The sequence below is a fragment of the Phallusia mammillata genome, chromosome 5 (genome assembly GCF_965637545.1).
Source record: "Phallusia mammillata chromosome 5, kaPhaMamm4.hap1.1, whole genome shotgun sequence".
In the NCBI taxonomy this organism is placed as follows: Eukaryota; Metazoa; Chordata; class Ascidiacea; order Phlebobranchia; family Ascidiidae; genus Phallusia; species Phallusia mammillata.
This window is the reverse complement of record NC_137256.1, coordinates 17,898,757-17,921,938: the sequence shown is the minus strand read 5'-3', so window position 1 is coordinate 17,921,938 and position 23,182 is coordinate 17,898,757. Positions and strand designations below refer to the sequence as shown.

At 37.2% G+C, this 23,182-nt stretch overlaps 2 protein-coding genes and 2 pseudogenes across 3 annotated transcripts; 3 read left to right on the top strand and 1 right to left on the bottom strand.

The window, feature by feature from the left end:
- Positions 1 to 681: 681 nt before the first annotated feature.
- Positions 682 to 4,084, bottom strand: LOC145228525 (cytochrome P450 2J3-like; annotated as a pseudogene). The gene is made up of 7 exons (XR_013860091.1): positions 3,396 to 4,084; positions 3,130 to 3,272; positions 2,206 to 2,308; positions 1,963 to 2,072; positions 1,725 to 1,842; positions 1,434 to 1,552; positions 682 to 1,377 (listed from the first exon to the last, which is right to left on the bottom strand). The product of XR_013860091.1 is annotated as a cytochrome P450 2J3-like (transcript).
- A 4,400-nt stretch (positions 4,085 to 8,484) lies between these two features.
- Positions 8,485 to 12,606, top strand: LOC145228522 (cytochrome P450 2J6-like). The gene is made up of 9 exons (XM_080093596.1): positions 8,485 to 8,801; positions 9,130 to 9,272; positions 9,738 to 9,840; positions 9,906 to 10,015; positions 10,869 to 10,987; positions 11,102 to 11,220; positions 11,284 to 11,422; positions 11,745 to 11,908; positions 12,122 to 12,606. Exons 1-9 carry the CDS (start codon positions 8,559 to 8,561, stop codon positions 12,437 to 12,439), a joined length of 1,458 nt encoding a protein of 485 aa, XP_079949722.1. The 5' UTR covers positions 8,485 to 8,558; the 3' UTR covers positions 12,440 to 12,606.
- A 3,984-nt stretch (positions 12,607 to 16,590) lies between these two features.
- On the top strand, positions 16,591 to 19,663 carry LOC145230019 (cytochrome P450 2C20-like). The gene is made up of 9 exons (XM_080095371.1): positions 16,591 to 16,836; positions 17,157 to 17,299; positions 17,671 to 17,773; positions 17,846 to 17,955; positions 18,142 to 18,260; positions 18,390 to 18,508; positions 18,566 to 18,704; positions 18,943 to 19,106; positions 19,308 to 19,663. The coding sequence occupies exons 1-9, from the start codon at positions 16,591 to 16,593 to the stop codon at positions 19,623 to 19,625; spliced, it is 1,461 nt and encodes a 486-aa protein (XP_079951497.1). The 3' UTR covers positions 19,626 to 19,663.
- Positions 19,664 to 20,654: 991 nt separating this feature from the next.
- LOC145229633 (cytochrome P450 2D19-like) lies at positions 20,655 to 23,024 on the top strand (annotated as a pseudogene).
- Positions 23,025 to 23,182: the final 158 nt, after the last annotated feature.

Genomic DNA, 23,182 nt, shown 5'->3' with positions numbered 1-23,182 from the left:
CGCAAGATATTTTTAATGTTAACCGGCCAGCTGTGACAAAATAACTCCTACTATGATTAACTGATTGATTATGATTGATTAATTCCTAGGAATCGAAAAGGTTTGGAGTTAAATCTTGCTGTAATTCTAGCTGTCTTTTTGTACGGAAATTCGAATAGCTTTAAACGGCGACTTTCAAATTTTTAACACCTGCAACATACCGTAAAGATTATCTCCTTAATTGAATTCAAAATCTAGAAAGAATAACTTTAAAAGGCGAAAACATCACTACTCATTTTATATTTACTTCCTTGTTGAACTCAGAAGGCAACACTACATTTTTTTACTTTTCACACAAATCTTCGTTTATTATGCTTTAAATGGGCAACCCCTCTGACGTACGTCATTTTTCCTTTTTTCAAATGCTATAAACCTGTTCAAAACCTTAAACATTTAAGTCCCTGAGCTATACACAATAACTGCAAAATACGACGGGCGAAGTGTACATGGAAAAGAATAATATTTACTAATCGATCATTCTCAAAGCATGTCTTAGTAAACCGTGTGAATTGGTCGTTTTCCGGAAATGTTTATGATATTCTTTATATCTGATGCAAGCGCTGCTTGTTACGTGCACATTGTTTGAAATATTTCATTTTGTGTACATGGTCATTTCCTTTTCATTCAAACAACAGTCAAATATTGCTTTTTTGCTTCTCCTTTTACTTGCATCAAAACACACTTCGCCAAAACGGTAAACAAAGTTATGGTTTCGTGTTATTTAGCATTACAATACTTCAATAGTTTCGAAGCAAGTGAATATCCAAACGCTATTAATTCGTTTTCCCAACAACCCGTGATCAAACTTATATAAACCCCAGCATCTTATCGGGACTGTAGGATCATACTGTATGTGGGAGGAACATATAAGAGACCGTTGGTTCCATCCTCGAGAGAAGGCGGGTCCGGATCATTAGGGTCAAGAGACATCCTAAACCTCTGAATAATGGTAATAAGGAAGATCCACAGCTCTGCCCGGGCCATCTGCTCGCCCATGCAAACTCTTGGCCCGGCGCCAAATGGGATCACGTGTTTGAGATTGGTAAAGTTTCCATAAATTCGGTTTAATTAATGCCACACCCGTTACAGGTACAAAGAACAATAACTTAGTCAAACAATGTAATGATAATGTGATGGGTGAAGTATTGAAAAATCACTGCCCTAAACCAAAACAGGATTATGTGTAACCAAACGCTCACCAATGACATTGTCAATTTCCTTTGCCATATTTTCTTGGACATCCTGATGAAGCATCAGACACAAAAGAGCCCAACTCAAAGTTGAAGCGGTGGTTTCTGTTCCCGCCCACAACAAGTCAAAACAGAAAGCTTGGCAGTTCTTTAAACCCAATTTGTTACTAATCTGATCACCTTGTTATACAAATATAAGTCTACCTCAAACACAAAGTTGTCGTCTTTGTGAGCAAAGCTCTCCAAATATCCGTCCAAAATATCCCGAATGTCGTTGGGATCAAAAGTGGATTTGTGTTCATGGATAAGTTCACCAATCATCGCTGTGTTAAAACAAACAAAAAACATTAATTTGTAGCCAAAAAGCAAAGCAGAAACGGCGAGTATTCATGATTAGCAATTTATCCAACAAATAACGTGGTCTGGAGCCCCTTATTTTTTAAACAAGTTATTGCCTTTTAATTTGCCAATCCCACAAACAGTAATGTGAAGTACCTCGTATTAGATTAGCTGACGAAACAATGTTTTGAACATGCTTTGTGAAGGTGGTACGTCGCACAGAAACGGAAGAAAAATTAGGAGATTCGTCTTCCAGTCACTTAAGCGTTTGCCTCTGAAAGCGCATTATTTGTTAAGGCATTTCGTAAATTTGTCGTCACATTTTTCAAACATCTTGATATTTTTTACCAAATTAGTACAAATCCTGCTACCACAATATAACACATAAACTTACGATCCGAGAATGTTGGTAATCAACATTTGAAACTTGTCATCATTGTATTCGTATCTTCTGCCGAACGCCATATTGAAGATCACGTTTGCAACAGCTTCTGATAAATGTTTCTACACAATGTTTTATGTTAGATACACTCCAGTAGCATATGGGCTCAATGGGATTGAACTCCACCACTGCATATATTTTTCGAGCATAGCTTGCATATGTAGATGATTACATGTAAATGCGTGGAATCTTTACCTGTATGTCAAAGGGATTTCCTTCCAAGTCTTTCAGTTGTTGAATGAAATACATTGCTTCGTCGTTTACCTTTTGCTCCATCAAACCCTTATTGCCACCAAACCTGAAAGAAGTGTGTTTTATGCGCTTATAAGGTATAAAATTGGTGCATCATTCTTGCGTTTTCTACATATTGTGTAATAAATATTTGTCTTCCGCATTATAAGTTAGTTTTGTTAAACTAGAACGGTCAGACCATGTTATTTTCTTTTATTTTGTTAAACCTGCACTTAACTGGTAACCTCTTTTCCATTGCCTGGAAGCCTGGTTAGCCTGTACAGCGGTGCATTTGGCAGCCAAGTACAAAAAAACCCTTTAATGATGGGCTTTCTTTTGTGCTAAGTGACATGGGCGACCATTGATGTTGTTTGTTCTATCTTGTGTTTTTATGTTTTATCGTCCTTACAAAGTGTGTAATCTTGGCTTTCGTGGTAAATCATTATTTCAAAGTTTTAAGTCATTATAAAATAAAGGTGACAGTCACTTAAAATTGAGTTGACTGGGGTATTTGGTTAGTTTGACAATCGTAGTATCACACCTAAAACCGTTAGACCATCAAAATAGTTCTGTATCGCTGATTTATTCTATATTTATACAATGATGGTTCAACCACTCTTTAATTTCACAACCACACATTCAAACCACTGTAAATAAAAATTAAGCAAAAAAGGAAAATAACAACAGGTAAATAAACTAGCAATCAATCAAACATAGTGCTTTGAAAATACGTCCCAAAAACAACTGAAAATCTTCATTTAAGTAAAAGCCCTAATCCAAAAATAGGGTCACAGAGTAAAAAATTTATCAAAGAGCACACTTTGCCCCCATGGACGAAATTATTGAAATGCTTTCTTACTCACAATTGTACTCGTGTTAAATTTGTACCTTCGTATAGAAGACATGCCGAACCGGAGATGGGAACGCAATACTGGACCTCCAGGTACCGCGCCAATTCCGTTTGCTGAAAATATATTCAAGAGTCGTACGAAAGGTCGTTCATGAAATTCCTCGCTTTGTTTAACCAAGGTCTGCCGAAAAAGAAAACAGACAGCTGAGTTAAAATGCGCCACCCTATCCATATTCATTATATTATGATGTTAGCAAACTAAAAACGTTTTTTGTTATATCTATGACGTTTGCCGCACACATACCTCAATGACAGTTTCATAATTGTTGAGAACCACGCAGTTTTGCCAACCCATGGGCACAGATATGATGGGGCCATATTTCTTACTCCAAGCGCCGAAGTCTCTTTCTGGAAAACTGCTAAGGTAAGGAAGGATTCCTAGCAGGGGAAGTCCTCTCGGACCTGGTGGAGATTGCTTGAATTTTTGATGCCACCAGTAGAAAAACAAGACGACAAGAAACGTAAAAACTACCAACAAGTTAAACATGACGATTGAAGGGTCATTTCCTGATGCAGGCGACCTGAATAGGACGTTGAAACGTCTGTAAAAACAAATATATTGCAAAAAGATAATTTACTTCTCAAGCATGCCTGTGTTTCATTTTTGCTATCAGCATAAAAATGTGGTGAAGAAACTCTTTATGCAGCCACTACCTCTATTACTAAACTAAAGTTGATAAAATTATTCATGAAGAAACTTAAAAAGGCTACTGCAAACAATGCAACCGTTCTTACTTTAAGCGGTCTTACTTTAGACACTGAACAATCGGCTTAAAACTGCATTTAAAACCTAGTTTTTCGGACCCCCAAAAATGTCGCGCATAGCTAGTATAGCATTTAGTGTGAAACGCCACCACACTTGTCTGGCATTAAATCTCGACATTATACTTTTAAGCCCATAAGTGTACATTCAGAAATAAAGAAACTTTACAAAATATAATCAAATATTTAACAAACACAAAAGTTCGGCGAGGTTTAAAACGCTATTACGCGATATAGTGTAAGAAAAGTAAAAAAAACCCTGAGTTTTGACCCAAATATGTTGCAGTACCACATTCTGCCAAACGGGATTATATATGTTTCATGCTGTCACGACTCAGAAAAAAAACGTGCTAAGATTAGCCACGGGTTACCGAGCTGGTATGCACAGTACGCCAAGAATCTGACACATAACTTAACTGTTTCTAGATAACAATGTATTATATGGCCAGCAACGTTAACATTAATAATTTTTTTATTAATTGACACCTACCTCTATTAAACTAAAAAAAATACGTTTTGAAATTGAAAACATGTATTTGACCTGAAGTTCACATCTAAGGTGACACATTTGATCAACAACATACAAGTCCACGTGGGTAAGCAATAAATATTACAAACCTGACTGTAACACACTGTACACACAACACACAAGATGTTTTAGGTGTAACAGGTGAAAAAGCAGACTTGGCAATAGTTGTGTCACAATGTTCTTACTCCGATTTTGAAACTTGACTATTAGTCGTTAGTTTAAAGTTTAAGGTTATTTATTTAAAGGTTGTCTTCGTTTTTTATGCTTTAGACTACCTGATTCAAGAAAATGGAAGCAAACTTAACTTGGAAATTAATAACTGTAACTGGTAAAACTATTAAAGTTCTTACTTGCCCTCTTAACTATTTTCTGTTATGTCTAGCATCGCCTACATTGATGCGAGTGTCCATGATCGTGCCGGAAATGCCCTCTGGTCATTTACGTAAACTAAGTTACTTGTTGAATAATTCGTGACATTGCTTTTATTCCTTAACATAAAGCAATTATAAGTGTTAGTGAAAGTTTTAATTCGTATAGCTTAGGGGGACTTCATTCTGCACAACCAAACTTTCTTTTTATTGCAATAATAAATGTCTTAATATTCGACAGATTTATTTGTAGGGTCATGTGTAATTTTTTAAAGGATATTACTGATTTATGTTTGAAAAAATATGATTATAAATGATTTATTAAGGTGCGATTATCGGTGGCTATGATTTTTTTGACCCTGACGAAACAATGCAAATTAACTAAGCAGTATAAGATTTAGGACATACAAATGTGCACCCAATAAAGTATGTTTTTCATTTTCTCTCAACTGGTCATAATTCTAAAAGCGCGCTTTCTTGAGTGAAACAAATGAAGATGAAATAGTTTTGTGAGCTTGTTTTGTAAAAAAGTGATTCAAGCCAATATTAAAAACATTTGAAAACATTAAAGCGACCTTTAAAATAAATTCTAATATTCAAATGAAATGAGTTTGTTTCGTTGGTAAACATTACGACATTTCTTGTATTTACTCAATAAGGTAGTCACGTTTCCTTTTTTGAGTTCTACAGACACCACCTCCTCTCATTCGTACCACGCTCTAATTGGTTTTCCAGTATCTTTTAGAGGTAACAACAAAAGATGTCAAGTCAAAGCCACCAGAAAGGGTTAAACCAATGGTCCCCAGGCGGGCCATGAGCTGTATTCCGAGGAGATACACCGACGTTGTGTCCGTAAAATCATTCTCGGGAACTTGTTCTTGTTTAACGCTGTGTTTGAATAAACGAAAGTGATAAACGGTTTTAAAAATTATTTCTCTTTCTGCTTGCACTGTTGCGCCAATAACGTTGCGCAGCTATTTCCGACTTGGTGATTGTTTTTGTGATATTATGTCTTTATGTTTTTTTTCACCAAGTAAAGTAAAACTAATCGTAACGGGTCTGAAATTGAAGCCCGAACCGTATCCGAACCCGGCCCCAACCGGGCAAATACCCGAAAGTACAAGCCCGAAACCTGACCGAACCCGAATCGTTTTTCAAAAGGCCCGAAAGTTAGATTGACAGGCTCATATATTGCAGCCTCGGGAGACCAAGACAACAAACACAATCCGCGATTGGTCTTGAACAAAGCGTTTTAGGGCAGTTTGGCATTAAGTCAACTGGCTACTTAGCTGGTTAAGTTTATTTAAAAAAATAAATACTGACAAAAAGTGTAAAGTCAGGTTCCAATTAAGCCGCTATTTTAATGAAACCTAAGCCCGACCCGGTTTGAAAAGCCCGGCCCGATTACAACTATGCAATCATCTCAACTCATAGTGGCTCGTCTGTTGCATGTTGAATCGGCCGTACACCACTCGTATTTAAATGGGAATATTATTAACTTTTCAAATAGGACGATGTTTGAACAAATATATAGCTCTATTATTAAATAAAGAATTTATATAGTGTGAAGAATCTTGTTGGAATTGCCTCAGGTCAAATCATAAAAGCAAAGTATCACGATTTTACTGGACCGGCTATTTGTGCATTAGCCAGGGGCAGTTCGTGACTAATCTTGGACACCCGTTTCTATAACGCATTTCTGTTGTAAAAAAAAGATAACAGAATAGCTCTTGTTCTACTTGTAGCAGTGAAAAAGCCTATGTTGCATTTACAGTTTTGTTATTAGGTTGCACCCAAAAGAGTTAGTAATGTTACTGGTTAAAGTTTACGTTACAATATTAAGTTATAAGTAGGGCAAATATTTTTTGACTTGCCCAAAAAGTCAAAATTTTGTCAAAATTTTTAGAATATGTCAAAAATTGTCAAAATTGTTTACAAAATCAAAATTTTTTACAAAGTTAAAATTGTTTAGAAACTGCATTGTCGTGGTGTTGTAGAGGTTGCACTGCCATCAAACTATTCGTTTTACACCTTGTAGCCTACCTTATACTGTTGTGATTGGCCCATTGCCCCAATTATTGCGAATCATAAACCATCAAGTGAGTGAAACAATTAGGTTGATATGGCGTGATGCTCAACACACCTCAAAATGTGCAAAATTTTGGTAGGTCCCAAGTCATTTTACGGCAGCTGCAGGTTAGGTGCAGCTCTTGCTTCGGTTTTGCTTTAGATACTTCATGTATATTTCGTTTGTACAAATGTATTGATTTTTGCCCTTCTGTTAGACTTTTGCACATTCTTTCGCTCTAGTTAGATAAGTCTAGCCATATTTTAACTTTTTGAACGATAATGCGTAATTTAACTACTTGAATTCTTCATAGGACAAAATTTTGTCAAAAAAGGGTTTTTCAAGGTCAAAATTTGTCAAAATTTTCAATTTGTAGGTCAAAATTTATCGTTTTTTAGGTCAAAAAATAATTGCCCTAGTTATAAGATAAACTTGAGAGTGTTTATAAAATTTGAGAAAAGATTATCAACCGAGACAGCCTATAAAGTTTATGTTTTTAAAACTTTTCTTTATTTGCTATATTTTGATGCACATATCAGTATGAAATATCAGTTTACGAAATAATTTTGTAGATTGCAAATACATATTTTGTTAATAAACGTGGTAGATCACAGATATTTTTAGACAAATACCTGGAAACGGTCAGCAGTCAGTGACCTGTACCACTTATTGGTCAGTCTTTTCACGGGTGACCTATTCTCTAGCCCAAGCCTACGAATTAATAACGTTTTCTCCCTAATCGTGACTATAAGATTTGCCCCTGTCTGGTCGATTTGTTTATCTTGAAACTCAAACTGTCGTACTGTTTTTCTCGCGAGGTATCGCTTAAATGTCATGCATATGTATCCCTGTTTACGTTTTGTAGTCCATTTTAGAAAGCAAACAGAAATCTAAGTTTTTTTACCCATAGTGCTTCGCAAATGATTGTTTTGCCTTCGAAGGTTTAAGTTTTGCAGTGAATGCTTGAGCAGCCATGCGCGATATCTTTCTGGCACTACGCCAAACTTTTTTGCCTTTTCCCAAACGAAGATTTTCTTTCCCCTATTCTGGAGTGAAATTTTACAGTCGGATTAAAAAAGCGGTTTTATGTACTGAGATAGTTAGAAAAAGCATCGTGTCAAGAATTTCAGTTGTACAAAGTATTTTCATTTAGTTTACAAATTATAGAATTGCATGATGGTCAATTAGCATTGGGTAGCGATGTCGCCAGACCTAACTCAGCAAGGTGTCACTTTATTCATTAACTGCACCGAAACTGAATTAAAAACTCGGGAGGACGAACGAAAACAACTTAAATTTGACTGCATACATCTAAAAATGTAAAAAAAGAATAACGCTTTTCGAGGTTCACTTAAGCTTTAACAATCATTACTGTGTTTCGATAATCGCTATATATGTTCACACTGCCGATTTCAGTTGAGCAAATTGTCAATATAATGAACCTTCCATTCATGTCAACACTGTCGTGTGTTGTGAATGCATAGTATTTTGGGCAAAAAACATTCCCATGGTAGCAAAAGCGATGGTATAGCATACATTTGGTGAAGCTTGCTTTATTGCAACGGTTTAGTTATTTACTTGTGGATGGCTGAACTATTATAAACTTTTAAATTTTGACTATTTCAGAAACAGTTGCCTTATTTTTACGTATTCTGCTCAAGGTTTAAACAAATCATATAGATGCTCAACCTATTTTGGATAAGTGTTTCATTTCTTGTTCTGCTTTTCTACTGGTGGTATCAAAAACCCGAAAAATCTCCACCTGGTCCAAGGGGACTTCCCCTACTTGGAATCCTTCCCTATCTTAGCGGTTTTCCGGAAAGAGATTTTGGCGCTTGGAGTAAGAAATATGGTCCCATCATTTCTGTGCCGATGGGGTGGCAAAAATGTGTAGTGCTAAACGATTATGACATCATCAATGAGGTATTTTACTTACTTTCACTTTTCGTGTTTGCTGTTTTTTTTCATAAGTGTTCAATTGTTTATTTGTTTATTGGCAAACTGCTTTGGGGTTAAACTTAATTGTTTTATATTTCTAGCTTACTACTTCCCGCAAATTACAAAAAATGTTAATATAGCGTCTGTAGTCCTGGGGCATTGTTTTGTTTTGCGTTTTTGTAGTCTGTCACAAAAGCAGTGGTCAATACATTTAGACACAATATTCCACTAATTTTGGTGTGCAGAAAGTATCAAAAAATGTAAGCACATATGTAAATATACACCCAATAGATATATGTCTTCTTTCCGGCAGACGTTGGTTAAACAGAGTGAAGAGTTTAATGAGCGACCTTACATACGATTCATCGACATGTTCTCAGATAAAGGAGTTGCTATGATAACTGGAGGTCCTGTATGGCGTGCTCATCGCCGGTTTGGTATGTCTGCCATACGAAGGTACCAACCATAACAAACCAAATATATGTTTGTGGGCACTTGTATGACTTCATTAGCTGGTTAACATCTTTTATCAAACTTTATCGCTAGGTTTTAAGTCGCCTACATGTTTTCAGCATTGTGTTTTATATGATTCTAGGGTCCGGTGCTAAGTATATGATGCTAAGTAAAACGATGTAAAAATGTATGAGGTATATTTACCGCAGATCCCATTGTAATATTTCTGGCATTATAACAGCCTACGCATGCAAATTGTGTTGCGTAAAATTTAATGTTTTTAGATAATATTTCAACTTATGTTGTTATCTATGTCTTTAGGAGTACGGACATAAATCAATGTCAAAACCGACCGTTTACTTAAAACATAAAGAAGCGTTTCAACATTTGCTTTGGTTTTTGGTAAACGTACGTTAAGTGTGGATAGCAATGTTAAATTTACATGTAAAACAAATAACTTTTTTGCAGATTTGGTGGTAATAAGGGTGCGATGGAACGAAAGGTGAAGGACGAAGCAATGTATCTTGTACAGCAACTGGAAGAAATTGAAGGAAAACCTTTCAAAATACATGTAAATTCTAAACGATTTTAAAACAAGAAAATAGTACAAGAAATTAAACTTTACTTTTTTGTCAGAATCTTTTGACAAACGCTGTGGCTAACGTGATCTGCAACATGGCGTTCGGCCGAAGATACGATTACGATGATGACAAGTTTGAAGCGTTGATAACCAACTTTTTGGCACAGTAGGTTTTGAATTTGCTGTTCCGTAAAAAGTGGGGTTGTCTCAATTTTACCGGTTAGATGCCACATCTGGGCATAAACTACAGAAAAACTGCAAAACACTCGTCACCACCTGCACTCACATGGCTAGGTCGAAACAGTGTACACTGTCTGCAGCTTGTATTGGCTCGATCAGAGTTGCAAGCGGGCCCAAAATCTGAGCCCGAACCCGGCCCGAACCCGGCCCGAACCCGAAACGTTTTTGAGAAGCCCGTTTAGGCCCGAAATTTTGATTGACAGGCCTATCCACGAAAGCCTTGCAACAAAGGATGAGAAATAAAAAAGAGAAAGACAACAAACACAATGAACAATAGTAGAAAATGGCGTAAACAATGTGTTTTAGAGTAGGGTGGGCATTAAGTCTAAGCCAGAGACTTGTTACTTAGCTGAGTGATTTTATTTAAAAAATGGCGGACACGGAACGCAAAGTCAGGCCCGTTTTAAGCCCGTTTTCTCACAAATACCTAAGCCCGAACCCGGCCCGAACCCGAACCCGGCCCGAAAAGCCCGGCCCGACTTGCAACTCTGGGCTCGATGCTTTAAATTGGATATAGTGACACTGAACCGACAACGCTTTGGTTCCCAAGCAACTGCTTTGCTATTATAAACCAATTCTTCTGTGGTTAATGTCCTGTTGTGGCATCGAACAGAATGGGTGAGCTGTTCAGCCTGTTACTCCTAAACTGGAGTAAGGTGACCCCATTAACTTATACGCCATTTTCTTGTTGCACCGATGAGACCCAAAGGCTGTTGCACCGATGAGACCCAAAGGTCGAAACATTGACTATAACAATAAACATAACATATTATTGTCAGGTTTAAAAACGTAAGTGATTGGAAGACGAACGTTCTTATGTTTATTCCATTTCTGTGCGACGTACCGCCCTTCACAAAACATGTAGAAAAAAGCATGACGCTAATTCGTCCAATACGAGGTAGCTTGATTTTAAAATATTTTAAAAATTATAGTTGTTTTTGAAACGTTTTTGAAAGCAATTTTTAACAAATCCATCGGCATTTGACAATTTGTTATGTATTCATCAATACAGCAATGATTGGTGATCTGATAAACGAACACAAATCCACTTTTGACCCCAACGACATTCGGGATATTTTGGACGGATATTTGGAGAGCTTTGTTCACAAGGACGACAACTTTGTTTTTGAGGTAGACTTCTAATTTGTTATAATTTCTAAAAAAATCATTATCCCATTAAACATACTTTTGAAGAACTGTCAAGACTTTTTCTTTGACTTGTTTGTGGCGGGAACAGAAACATCTTCTACAACTTTGAGATGGGCTTTTTTATGTCTAATGCTTCATCAGGACGTCCAGGATAAAATGTTAGAAGAAATCGACCAAGTTATTGGTATGATTGATTCTGATTGCCCGTTTGTTCCGCAAATATCTAAACAGACCTACGAAATAGTTGTTCGTAATGAAAACGTTTATAGACGTAAAAGCGACATTTCTTAGCCTCTTCTTCATTACAGTACCGTAATGGTTGCCTATGACGCCTTTTACGTCTATTTGGCCCGTTATTTTTATCCGTAAACTTATGAACAGATCCGCATATAGTGTTCCAAAACCTATGTGTACTACACAATGCTCTCGGTCGTTTTGCATTCACAACGACAGCTTGTTAATAACTAAGCGTTTTACAACCTGTTTTGCTCATGGGTCGTTTGCAGGAAAAGAAGGAACACCGAGCTTATCTCACCGCGAAAAGATGCCTTACTCATGTGCAGTGCTGCATGAAGTGATGAGACTTAAAACTCTGATACCACTTGCCTTGCCACGCTGTGCTGCCAAAGACGTGACAGTTCGGGGCTATCATATACCTAAAGGCACTCAGGTAACGAATTCTTGTAAATCTTGGAATTTTCCCAAATGCAAAAGGCAAATTCAAATAACCCTTTTTAGATGATGATGGACATTATGTGTTGATTATGTTGTTACTATTTTCGGTAATAACTGAACACATGTTGAAAGACAAACTCGAAACAATAATGAATGCTGTTAAATCTACGCAGTGGATTTCAAAACAATATTGGATCTTTTTTGACAGATTTTCACAAATCTCTGGCAAGTTCACAACGACGAAACTTACTGGAAAAATCCGAACAACTTTGAGCCACGACGACACCTAGATGACAACGGAAACTTTACCAATTCCAAATACGTGATCCCATTTGGCGCCGGGGCAAGAGCTTGCATGGGCGAGCAGATGGCCCGAATAGAGCTGTGGATCTTCCTCATTACCATTATTCAGCGGTTTAGGATATCTATCGACCCTAATGATCCGGATCCGCCTTCTCTCGATGATGGAACGAACGCTCTCGTTTATGTCCCACCAGCTTACAATATGATCATAGACTCGCGTTAAAATATATGAAATTGAACAGGTGTTGGTGAAAAATTATTGTGTAGCGTTTTATATTCAGTTGCTACGAAATCTAATGTAACTTTAACCTTGCAGTAGCTCCCTTGCAAAGCTGAAATCTCATGTTGTGCAGTGTTGGTTTTGCAATAAAAACATTAACAACAAAACGATACGTAAGGCTCTTGATTGAAAGATAAAGTTGATTGACATCAGCTGATGCAATTTCAAATTTGCATACTCTTAGCAGTTTGTAACTTCTGATTTGATCTTAACTGCCTTGAAGAATTTCTTGATACCATACTGGCTCTAACGTGAATATCAAAAAGTTTCCTTTAAATACATTCAGTTGTTGAACAAGATTTGTGCTAAGGTAGCGAGCAATGTTCACCGGGGCTTCTGAGTTGACGCTAACGTTTTAATAAAACATTGTAATTCGAAGAATAGGCCCAAGCATGTTAGTACAACAATTGCAATAAAAAATTTTGCATTTGCAAATTTTGCAAATGTTTAATGAATCATCTTGTTTCGACTTGCTACTCAAAGCTCGCGACCAAGTTATGACACAGTTTGTTTAACTGGATCGCTAAATCATGCATGATTCGTGCAAATTTTGTAATTGTTTTCTGAATCAGCTCGTTTCAAAGCTCGCTTCCTGCCGTTATTTATCGGTTTGTTGCAGAACAGCTTATATTCATTGTAACGTGACTTTAAAAGATTACAAACAAAACCCTCAGAAAGATGCTCAACTTATTTTTGATAATATTTTCTTTTCTGGTTGTTCTGTTTTTTTATTGGTGGTATCAAAAACCCGAAAAATATCCACCAGGTTCAAGGGGTTTACGATTGCTTTGCATTTTCACAATTAAAGAAGGGACTTTTCTACAAGTACTGCATTATATTTTCCCCTCAGGAGATTCGAGTCAAATTAAATCGATTAGTCAAAACTCCTTTGCAAAAATATTTACTTTTAACCGGAAAAGATGGTTATTTGACGTCTCATCTTTCGCATAACTTTCACAGTGAATGTATACGACAAGCAACAGAACTACGCCTGCGAATAAAAAATGAGATGGGCAACGTTTCCCAACAAACGAATTCGGCTTTTGAAACGCAGCGACAGAAAAATAGAGAAGCTCTGAAAAATTATACGACCAGTGGAACATATCGGAAGACTGGGGCTGGCGTTCCGTGGCCACAAAGACAGTGGCAAATTGGCACTTGACTCAGAAAACCTTTACTCTCAAGGAAGCTGTCGAGCTCTCCTTCAGCTTATGGTCCAATCTGGCGACACAGTTCTCGAACGCCATATAAATGAAGCTTCTCGCAATGCGCAGTATACTTCCCCCATTGCTCAAAATGTGAGCTGATTGATTTAAAGCCATCGATGTCACAATGCGTAAAGTTGTAGTGAGGGAGGTACGCGAGTCCATTTTTTTGCAAATCTAGCGGACCAAACCACCGACTTCTCGAAGCAGGAACAACTGAGCTTGTGTCTCCGCTGCGTTCACGACTTCCGCATTTGCGAGAGATTCCTATGTTTTGCTGTGGCACCAGACTTAACTGGAAAAGGATTGGCAAAACAGATTATCGGTATATTTCTAGACTCCGGAATGGACATTTCTCTTATGGTGGCCCAGGGTTATGACGGCGCAGCAGCTATGTCTGGGCAACATAATGGCGTGCAAAAGTATGTCCGAGACAAATTTCCAAATTCTGTTTACGTACATTGTGCGGCACACAACCTGAATCTCTGTCTGGCCAAAGCTTCAAATGTACCACCAATATCTGCGGCACCAGTCACTGTTAAATCTACAGCCGTATTCTTTTCTGATTCTGATAAAAGGATGGCCTCTCTGCAATCGTTTATACGATCTGTTTGTCCAGAAAGCGCTCACACAAGATTGCAGCAACACTGTCAGACACAATGGGTCGAAAAGCAGACTTCTATTTTGATATTCAGAAAGCTTTACCCTGCTGTTGTCGCAGTATTAGATTCTTTGACTTCGTGTCCTCGCAACGGAGGTAACGCTCTGATGTTAATGAGAGCTATCAGTGAGCAATCATAATTGTTAGTTGCTCTTGAGGTTACTGCAAGAGTATTGGAAGTTACTAAACCGTTAGCAAAGCTTCTCCAAAAATGTCTCTTTGAATTTGCATAAGGCTGCAGCATCTGTAAATATCTGCGTTGACACATTGAAGCAGATGCGAGAAGATGACACATTTCCAATGTTATTTTCGAAGGCCGAGGCACGCCATGGCGGTCCTATAACCCTGCCCCGAATTATTGGACGCCAAGTTCACATAGGAAACGCACTGGTCGATTCTCCAGCGTCGCACTGCAAGCGAAATGTTGTTTACACCTTCATTGATACTGACATATCACAGCTTCGTGAATGGTTTAATAAACACTCTGCCATGGCACTGTCCATGCAGTCTCTTCTTCCGAAGTTCTGTGTAAACGAACCGTTCGGGCGGATCGAAGCTGCTGTTGAAGAGTTTGGTCGCTTCCTTCCAGGACCGAAAGATGCAGTAGAAGTTGAGTCTTTGCGATGGAAAAACCTCTGGAAGCGCCAAGAAGTCAAGCCAAAAAATATCATTGATGTGTTGAAAGCAGCAAGTGAACTGCAGACATTTCCCTGCATTTCCCTGCTAACCAGCATTTAGTTGATATTGCGAGTTTAGTAGGCACAACAGGTGCTAACAGAGAGGTCTACACAGACTACCGCCAGATGGTACATTCTGCCGCAAATATACATATTTCATATTATTGTCCCCCCCCCCCCAACCCCCCGTAAAAAACGTTCCTAGATACGCCACTGGTCGGAACTCTTACATTTTTTTCTCTGTGCGTAGTAGTGTGCAATGTATTTGTCGAAGGGAAATAACAGACCAACAGCAATCATTAAGTTATCAGTTCATAAGCATATCGTAAAATGCGGCCTATAATGCCTTAAAGAATTTTGTCAGTAAAATCTGTACTGAAAACAATTGTAAAGCAACTGTGAACATGTGTGTGGTAGTGGGGTCAGCTTTGTATAAGCCTTTGATAAAGACATACAATTTATAAATCATACACCTGACCAATTTAAGGCGTTCTTTCGCATAGCGACGGACGTATCGCTAAGTGCTGGTGAATATATGTGGTCACACGTCTAAGTAAAGAACTTTGGAGCCCAGTCAACAAATGCTTGATAGTCAACTTCATGCTCCACCAACGAAGCGGTAAGGGTTTCTTCTCACGCGATCCACTGGCATTTGATTTTACAGTTACATTTTGCAAGTGAAATCGGTCCAGTCTGATTTAGCAAATTACCACAAAGAAATCGCATAGGTTTAGTTCAGAGGTTTCCAACCAGGAATAAATTTGAAAACTTGATATGGAGAAATTTACTTTAATTTGTACATGTGAAATTTGTAAATACACAGTGCTTTGTAAATGCACACTGCATTTGGTTTGTAAATGCACACTGCATTTGGTTTGTAAATGCACACTGCATTTGGTTTGTAAATACACACTGCATTTGGTTTGTAAATGCACACTGCATTTGGTTTGTAAATGCACACTGCATGTGGTTTGTAAATGCACACTGCATTTGGTTTGTAAATACACACTGCATTTGGTTTGTAAATGCACACTGCATTTGGTTTGTAAATGCACACTGCATTTGGTTTGTATATGCACAGGTTTGGAAATATATCCTGGTCCCAAAAAAATAAATTAAATAATCTTGGTTGGTTTAGCATTTATTACGTAGCTTTTTTGGGAGGGATGAAAATATTTTGAATTGTTAGGTGAGGAATTTGTCGATAAAGGTTTGAAACCATTACTTTAGTTGGAAGACTTGAATTGCATCATAATTCAGAATGTTTTTAATTCTATGTTCAATGTACTTTCTAAATATTGAGGTTAAAACATTTGTTCAGTTGAAACTAGAGGAGATCAAAAGGTTGTAGACTGAAAGTAGCAATAAGGACCAATTTAACAATGAAACTCTAACTGTCAATATTTTGAATAATATTCGTTTCTTTGTGAAAGTTATCTACTGTACAGTTGCCCAAACCGCATTGACACGTTGGAAACAAGTTGGGTTTTTATTGGTTTAAAAAATTAGTTACTTGCATGTCTCTACAGGTGGTTCAGCAAAGTCATAGGAATGCTTAGTTTATTTTTATTAGCTTTTACTTTTCTGGTAGTCCTGTTTATCTACTGGTGGTATCAAAAACCCGAAACATTTCCACCAGGTCCAATGGGACTTCCACTACTAGGAATCCTTCCCTATCTCAGCAGTTTTCCAGAAAGAGATTTTGGCGCTTGGGGAAAGAAATATGGCCCCATTATGTCTGTGCCAATGGGATGGAAAAACTGCATGGTTTTCAACGATTATGAAACCGTCATTGAGGTATTTTACTTGCTATTACTTTTGGCGTTTGTGTATTTTTAATGTGCATAAGCTTTCACTTGTTTCTTTGGTTATTGACAAACTTCTTTGAGTTTGAAACTGATTGTTTTACATTTCGACCACAAAACCGGAGCGTTGTTCTGTTCAATGTTTTGTTTTGCGTTTTTAACAAACCGTGGAAAATATATAAAGTTTTTACGACAATGCATCTCTCTTTTGACACAATATTATTCTAATATTGGTGGGCACTAAAAGGTATCAAAAGATATAAGCAGAAATGTAATCATACGCGCGATGGATATATGTTTTTTTTTCGGCAGACGTTGGTTAAACAGAGTAAAGAGTATAATGAACGACCTTACATACGTCTCTTACATATGTTCACAAATAAAGGAATTGCTATGATCACTGGAGGTCCGGTGTGGCGTGCCCATCGCCGGTTTGGAATGTCTGCCATACGCAGGTACAATAACAAACCAACTGATAGCAGATTTTTATTTTAATGGAGCGTTGTCTGTGAATTTAATCGCTGGGTGTTTCCCCTACATCTTTTCAGCGGTGTAACTTGAATTAGTTCGGTTATCAGTGCGATGTTAAAAAAAATTCTAATAAAAAATATTCTAAACGTGTCCAGCAAACCATTTCGCCTACACGAATGCTAATTTTGTTACGTAATTGAATGTTTTTGGGGTGAAATAACAGTTTATGTGCTGGCCAATGTCTTTAAAAGTACATACCGAAAACACCGTCAAAACCGTTGACTGCAACATGTAAGGACGCTAAAAATCTCGCTTTACAATGTTATATTTTCATGCAAAAAACGCTTTTTTGCAGATTTGGTGGTAATAAGGGTGTGATGGAAAAGAAAGTGAAGGACGAAGCAATGTATCTTGTGCAGAAATTAGAGGAAAATGAAGGGAAACCTTTCAAAATTCAGGTAAATAATACAAAAGAAAAATAAATAAACAAATAGGAACAATAAATAAAACTTTTGTTCGTTTTTTTTCAGAATCTTTTGACAAACGCTATGGCTAACGTGATCTGCAACATGGCGTTCGGCCGAAGATACGATTACAATGATGACAAGTTTCAAGTGCTAATAACCAACCTTTTGGCACAGTAGGTTTTGAACAGACTGTTCCGTAAAAAAGAGGTTATCTACATTTTACCCATAAATTATACGACAACCAGTTTGCAATCTGGCTCGATATGGCAAATATTTTTACAAATACGTCGCACTGAGGTTTTCACAGCTGAACTACAGCTGTCTTCAAAAATAAAACAAATCTTTTATTTTTTTGCCAGTTTTAAAAAGGTAAGTGACTGGAAGACGAACGTCCTTATGTTGATTCCATTTCTTTGCGACGTACCGCCTTTTACAAAACACGTTGAAATAAACATGATGCTAATTCGTCCAATACGAGGTAACTTGATTTTAAAATATAATTAAAATTCATTAACCAAAATTAATGCCTTCTTGGATTTTAATACTTGTTTGAAACTTAAGCAAAAATCCTATATTTAACGTTTTTATAACACCTTCATCAATGCAGCAATGATTGGTGATCTGATAAACGAACACAAATCCACTTTTGATCCCAACGACATCCGTGATATTTTGGACGGATATTTGGAGAGCTTTGTTCACAAGGACGACAACTTTGTTTTTGAGGTAGAATTAAAATTGGTGAAACAGAAAATCTTTATTACACTAACAATTTCTTTACAGAACTGCCAAGACTTTTTCTTTGACTTGTTTGTGGCGGGAACAGAAAGTACTTCAGCCACTTTGAGATGGGCATTTTTGTGTTTGACACTTAATCAGGACGTCCAGGATAAAATGTTAGAAGAAATCGACCAAGTCATTGGTAAGATTTTCTTAATTATCTATATGCTCGTAAACAGGTTGTGTCACAAATATCCAATCAGACCTAAAAAATAGTTGTTCCCAAAGAAAACCTATATTTATTACTTAAACATCCGGGTCGTTTAAAATTCGCAATAACAACTTGTGAATAACCTGTGCTTCACAAGAACCAAACTGAAGAGACAAACAACTTGTACTCATTTGTAACTTGTGACCTTTTGCTCATGGGTCCTTTGCAGGAAAAGAAGGGACACCGAGCTTATCTCACCGCGAAAAGATGCCTTTTTCGTGTGCAGTGCTGCATGAAGTGATGAGATTTAAGACTCTGGTACCACTTTCGTTGCCACGCTGTGCTGCCGGGGACGTAAAAGTTCGTGGCTACCATATACCTAAAGGCACTCAGGTAACCTTGTGAATCTTGGGATTTTCTCAACTGTTCAACTGAAATTTAAAAGAACCGCATGATGGACATTATGTGTCGATTATATTACAAATAAGTTATTTTTAGTATTATTTAATCACATGTTGAAAAACAAAATTTGGAACAATAAGTGTTGTTAAATATAACCAGTCGGCCTAAAAAAATACGAGTTCTTTTATTCAGGTCTTTACGAACCTCTGGCAAGTCCATAACGACGAAACCTACTGGAAAAATCCAAACCAATTTGATCCACAGCGACATCTAGATGAAAACGGGAACTTTACCAATTCCAAATATGTAATACCATTTGGCGCCGGAGCAAGAGTTTGTATGGGCGAGCAGATGGCTCGGACTGAGCTGTGGATCTTCCTTGTTACCATTATTCAGCGGTTTAGGATATCTGTCGACCCTAATGATCCGGATCCACCTTCTCTTGATGATGGAACAAACGCTCTCGTTTATGTCCCACCAGCTTATAATATGATCATAGACTCGCGTTAAAATATATAAAATCAAACAGCTGTTGGTGAAAAATTATTGTGTAGCGTTTGATATTCACTTGCTGCGAAAGCTAATGTAACTTTAATCTTGCAGTAGCTCCCTTGCGATGCTGAAATCTCATTTTGTGCAGTGTTGGTTTTGCAAATAAATCATTAACAACAAAACGATACGTAAGGCTCTTGATAGAAAGGTAAAGTTGATTGACACCAGATTATGCGAATTAAATTCGCATACTCTTTGCAATATCTGATTTGATCTTAACTGAGATTTTTCTTAACACCTTTACTAGAGTGAATATCCAAGGGGTTTTCTTTAGACACATTCAGTTGTTAAATAAGATTTGTGCTAAGGTAACGAGCAAAGTTGATTTGGGCTTCTGAGTTGACGCTAACGTTTTAATAAAACATTGTTCGAAAAAAATCGAAAATAGTCCCAAGTATGTTAGTCCAACAATTGCCATGAAAATTTTTGAATTTGCAAATTTTGCAAATGTTTGCTTAATCATCTCGTTTCAACTTGCCAGTTCAAAGGTTGCGACGAAGTTGTGACACAGTTTGTGCATGATTTGTGCAAATTTTGTAATTGTTAACTGAATCACCTCGTTTCAAAGCTCGCTTACTTATATATCCTGTCGTTAATCAGATGTTGAACTTACTTCGTTATCTGGTGTTTACTTGGCCTAACAATAATTTGTAATGTGCTGTGATTGACCGTAAGATCTTTATGCTAGTGTCGGATTCAGCACTACATGGAACCAAATAGTTTGCATAAACCTAGATACTTCCAATACAAAGTTTCACATTGAGACGTTGTATCTTCAACGGGCAGTTTTAGTCGAAAGGTTAGGGATGATGCAGTTGAACTGGTCATGACTATAACGTTCAGTGGACAAAATTAGTCTTTTCAATGGAACTTGACAATTTGTTCTGCAAAATTTCCGCACTTAACTATTTATCGGTTTGTTGCAGAACAGCTTATATATTCATTGTAACGTGACTTTAAAAGATTACAAACAAAACCCTCAGAAAGATGCTCAACTTATTTTTGATAATATGCTCTATTATGGTGGCCCTGTTTTTCTATTGGTGGTATCAAAAACCCAATAAACATCCACCAGGTCCAATGGGACTTCCTCTATTGGGAATGCTACCATTTCTCAGCAGTTTTCCAGAAAGAGACTTTGGCGCTTGGGGCAAGAAATATGGCCCCATCATATCTGTACCGATGGGATGGCAAACCGTCGTGGTTCTGAACGATTATGAAACTGTCATTGAGGTATGTTTACATGCTTAATTTCCTGACTGTGTTTTGTCGGCGTTTGTGTTAAGGTCCTCAAGACAGGAATGTGATCAAAGTTTGCTGACTGTATTCGTTTTCGACAGACATTGGTAAAACGAAGCGAGGAATTTCAAGAACGACCTTATATACGATTTTCAAGTGCACTTTCATCAAACGGGATTGGCACGATTCCTGGTGGTCCTGTGTGGCATTCCCATCGTCGTTTTGGTGTTGCATCTTTACAAAGGTACAAACATAACACAATAGTGAAATATGCTTTGTGTTTGAAGCAAAGTTGGTCAGTGTTGCAATTAAATCAGTCGATTTTGCAAACGTGTGGGTTTCGTTTCAAACTTGACAACGGAATTTATTCTGAATACGCACAATTCGAAACATATGTGCTAAGTTTCATTTAGGATGTAATTTGAATCATTTAGGATGTAATTTAAAAAGGCCCAAGGCTGTTATGATTCGAAGTGTTGATCTAATTGAAATGTTGATCATATCTCTATTGATAAACAAAAACTGTTGTTGATTGTATTTATTCAGCGTCTTAGCAGTGAAGTGTCATATTTAGGAGTCGATATTGTTCTTGTACATTAAACCAAATACCCACAGTCAACTCATATTACAACAGTGAATGTCACAATGATTGTGTAATGGCTAACAATCCTGTAACAACGACTTACCACAAAAGCCCACATCACCGCACATTAGTTTGTGTTTCGGGCAGGGTAAATTGTTTAGAACCATAAAAGATGAGTAAAAAAGATGGTGACCTTCAATGGCAATCCAATCGCTACAAATCCTAAATAACGTGGTTTAAACATACTCTTTGCAGATTAGGAGGTAATAAGGGCGTTATGCAGCAAAAGGTGAACGACGAAGCGATGTATCTGACTCAAAAACTAAATAACTTGGCAGGAAAACCGTTTAATATTCAGGTAAACTATAATACGCCAACTCTATTGAAGACGTTTCTAATCACCGTAATTTATGGTTTAGAAGAAAAATGTCAAAATATTTGGCACGAATTTATCAATTGTCAGTTTATCAATTGTTTTATGACTGGCGAACTGAACTGCACAATTATAAAAGAATAGTTAGTTATTTAGTTAGGTAAAAAAAGTCAAATAGTAGTAAATTATGTTTGTGATTCTGGAATTATGAGACCACCTCTGCAATTTTAAATTGGGCTTTGTTGTGTCTGATGCTTCATCAGGATGTCCAAGATGAGATGATCAGGGAAATTGACGATGTCATCGGTAACCGTTTTTATACAACATTTTTCCTTTTAGGTTTAGACAACGATTAAATATCAACCATAGAACCCCATTCTTCTTATTATTCTAAGCATTTCCTGACATGAGTTTTACAAAGTTGCTGACAGGAGTTTTAACAATATGTTGGTTTAAAAGTAACTTTATGGGGGTTAATCTTTTCTTTGCAGGAAGAGGTGAAACACCGAGCTTATCCCATCGGGAAAAGATGCCATTTTCATGTGCAGTGCTGCACGAAGTGATAAGGTTCAGGACTCGTGTACCACTTTGCACTGCCAAAGACTTGAGAGTTCGCGATTATCGCATACCCAAAGGCACTCAGGTAAACATTTAGCCTAAGCAGCTACCAAGATTTTTTTTCCGAAATGCAGAAAATCAAACTGATCAGCTTACTTTGATGGCAAGGATTCATACTTTAATTTAAACTCTATTTAGTTAAGATAATTCCCATACATTAAACAAAGGTTGAGACTTAGACAATGAAAACAAACTTTTCCCAACATACACTGTCTCCGGAAATTCAAAAAGGACCAATCTCTGGCAAGTCAACAACGACGAAACATACTGGAAAAACCCAAGCAAGTTTGAACCACAGCGACACCTAGATGAAAACGGAAACTTTACCAATTCTAAACACGTGATGCAGTTTGGTGCTGGTGCAACAGTTTGCATGGGCGAGCAGCTGACGAAGACACAGCTGTGGATCTTCATTATTACCATCATTCAGCGGTTTAGGATTTCTGTCGACCCCAATGATCCGGATCCACCTTCTCTCGATGATGAAAGCGACGCTCTTGGTAATATCCCACCGGCTTTTAATGTAATCATACAATCCCGATGAAATAGTTTAATTTTACGAGTTTATACAAGTATAGGTGAGAGTTGATTGTACAGAGTTTGATAATAATCACTTGCTACTAAAGCTAATCTAACTTTAACCTTATTGTATTTCCTTCGCAAAACTAAAATTTTGTATTTTTGCTGGGTGTTTTTTGTAAA

What these genes read in the sequence shown, in the direction of transcription:
- LOC145230019 (XM_080095371.1), top strand. Translation starts at nt 16,591, where the DNA reads ATGCTTAGTTTATTTTTATTAGCTTTTACTTTTCTGGTAGTCCTGTTT. An exon ending in ATAACCAACCTTTTGGCACA is followed by an intron (nt 17,956 to 18,141) that starts GTAGGTTTTGAA and finishes TTTTTTTGCCAG; the next exon opens with TTTTAAAAAGGTAAGTGACT. An exon ending in GCTAATTCGTCCAATACGAG is followed by an intron (nt 18,261 to 18,389) that starts GTAACTTGATTT and finishes TCATCAATGCAG; the next exon opens with CAATGATTGGTGATCTGATA.
- LOC145228522 (XM_080093596.1), top strand. Translation starts at nt 8,559, where the DNA reads ATGCTCAACCTATTTTGGATAAGTGTTTCATTTCTTGTTCTGCTTTTC. An exon ending in AGAAATCGACCAAGTTATTG is followed by an intron (nt 11,423 to 11,744) that starts GTATGATTGATT and finishes GGTCGTTTGCAG; the next exon opens with GAAAAGAAGGAACACCGAGC. An exon ending in ATATACCTAAAGGCACTCAG is followed by an intron (nt 11,909 to 12,121) that starts GTAACGAATTCT and finishes CTTTTTTGACAG; the next exon opens with ATTTTCACAAATCTCTGGCA.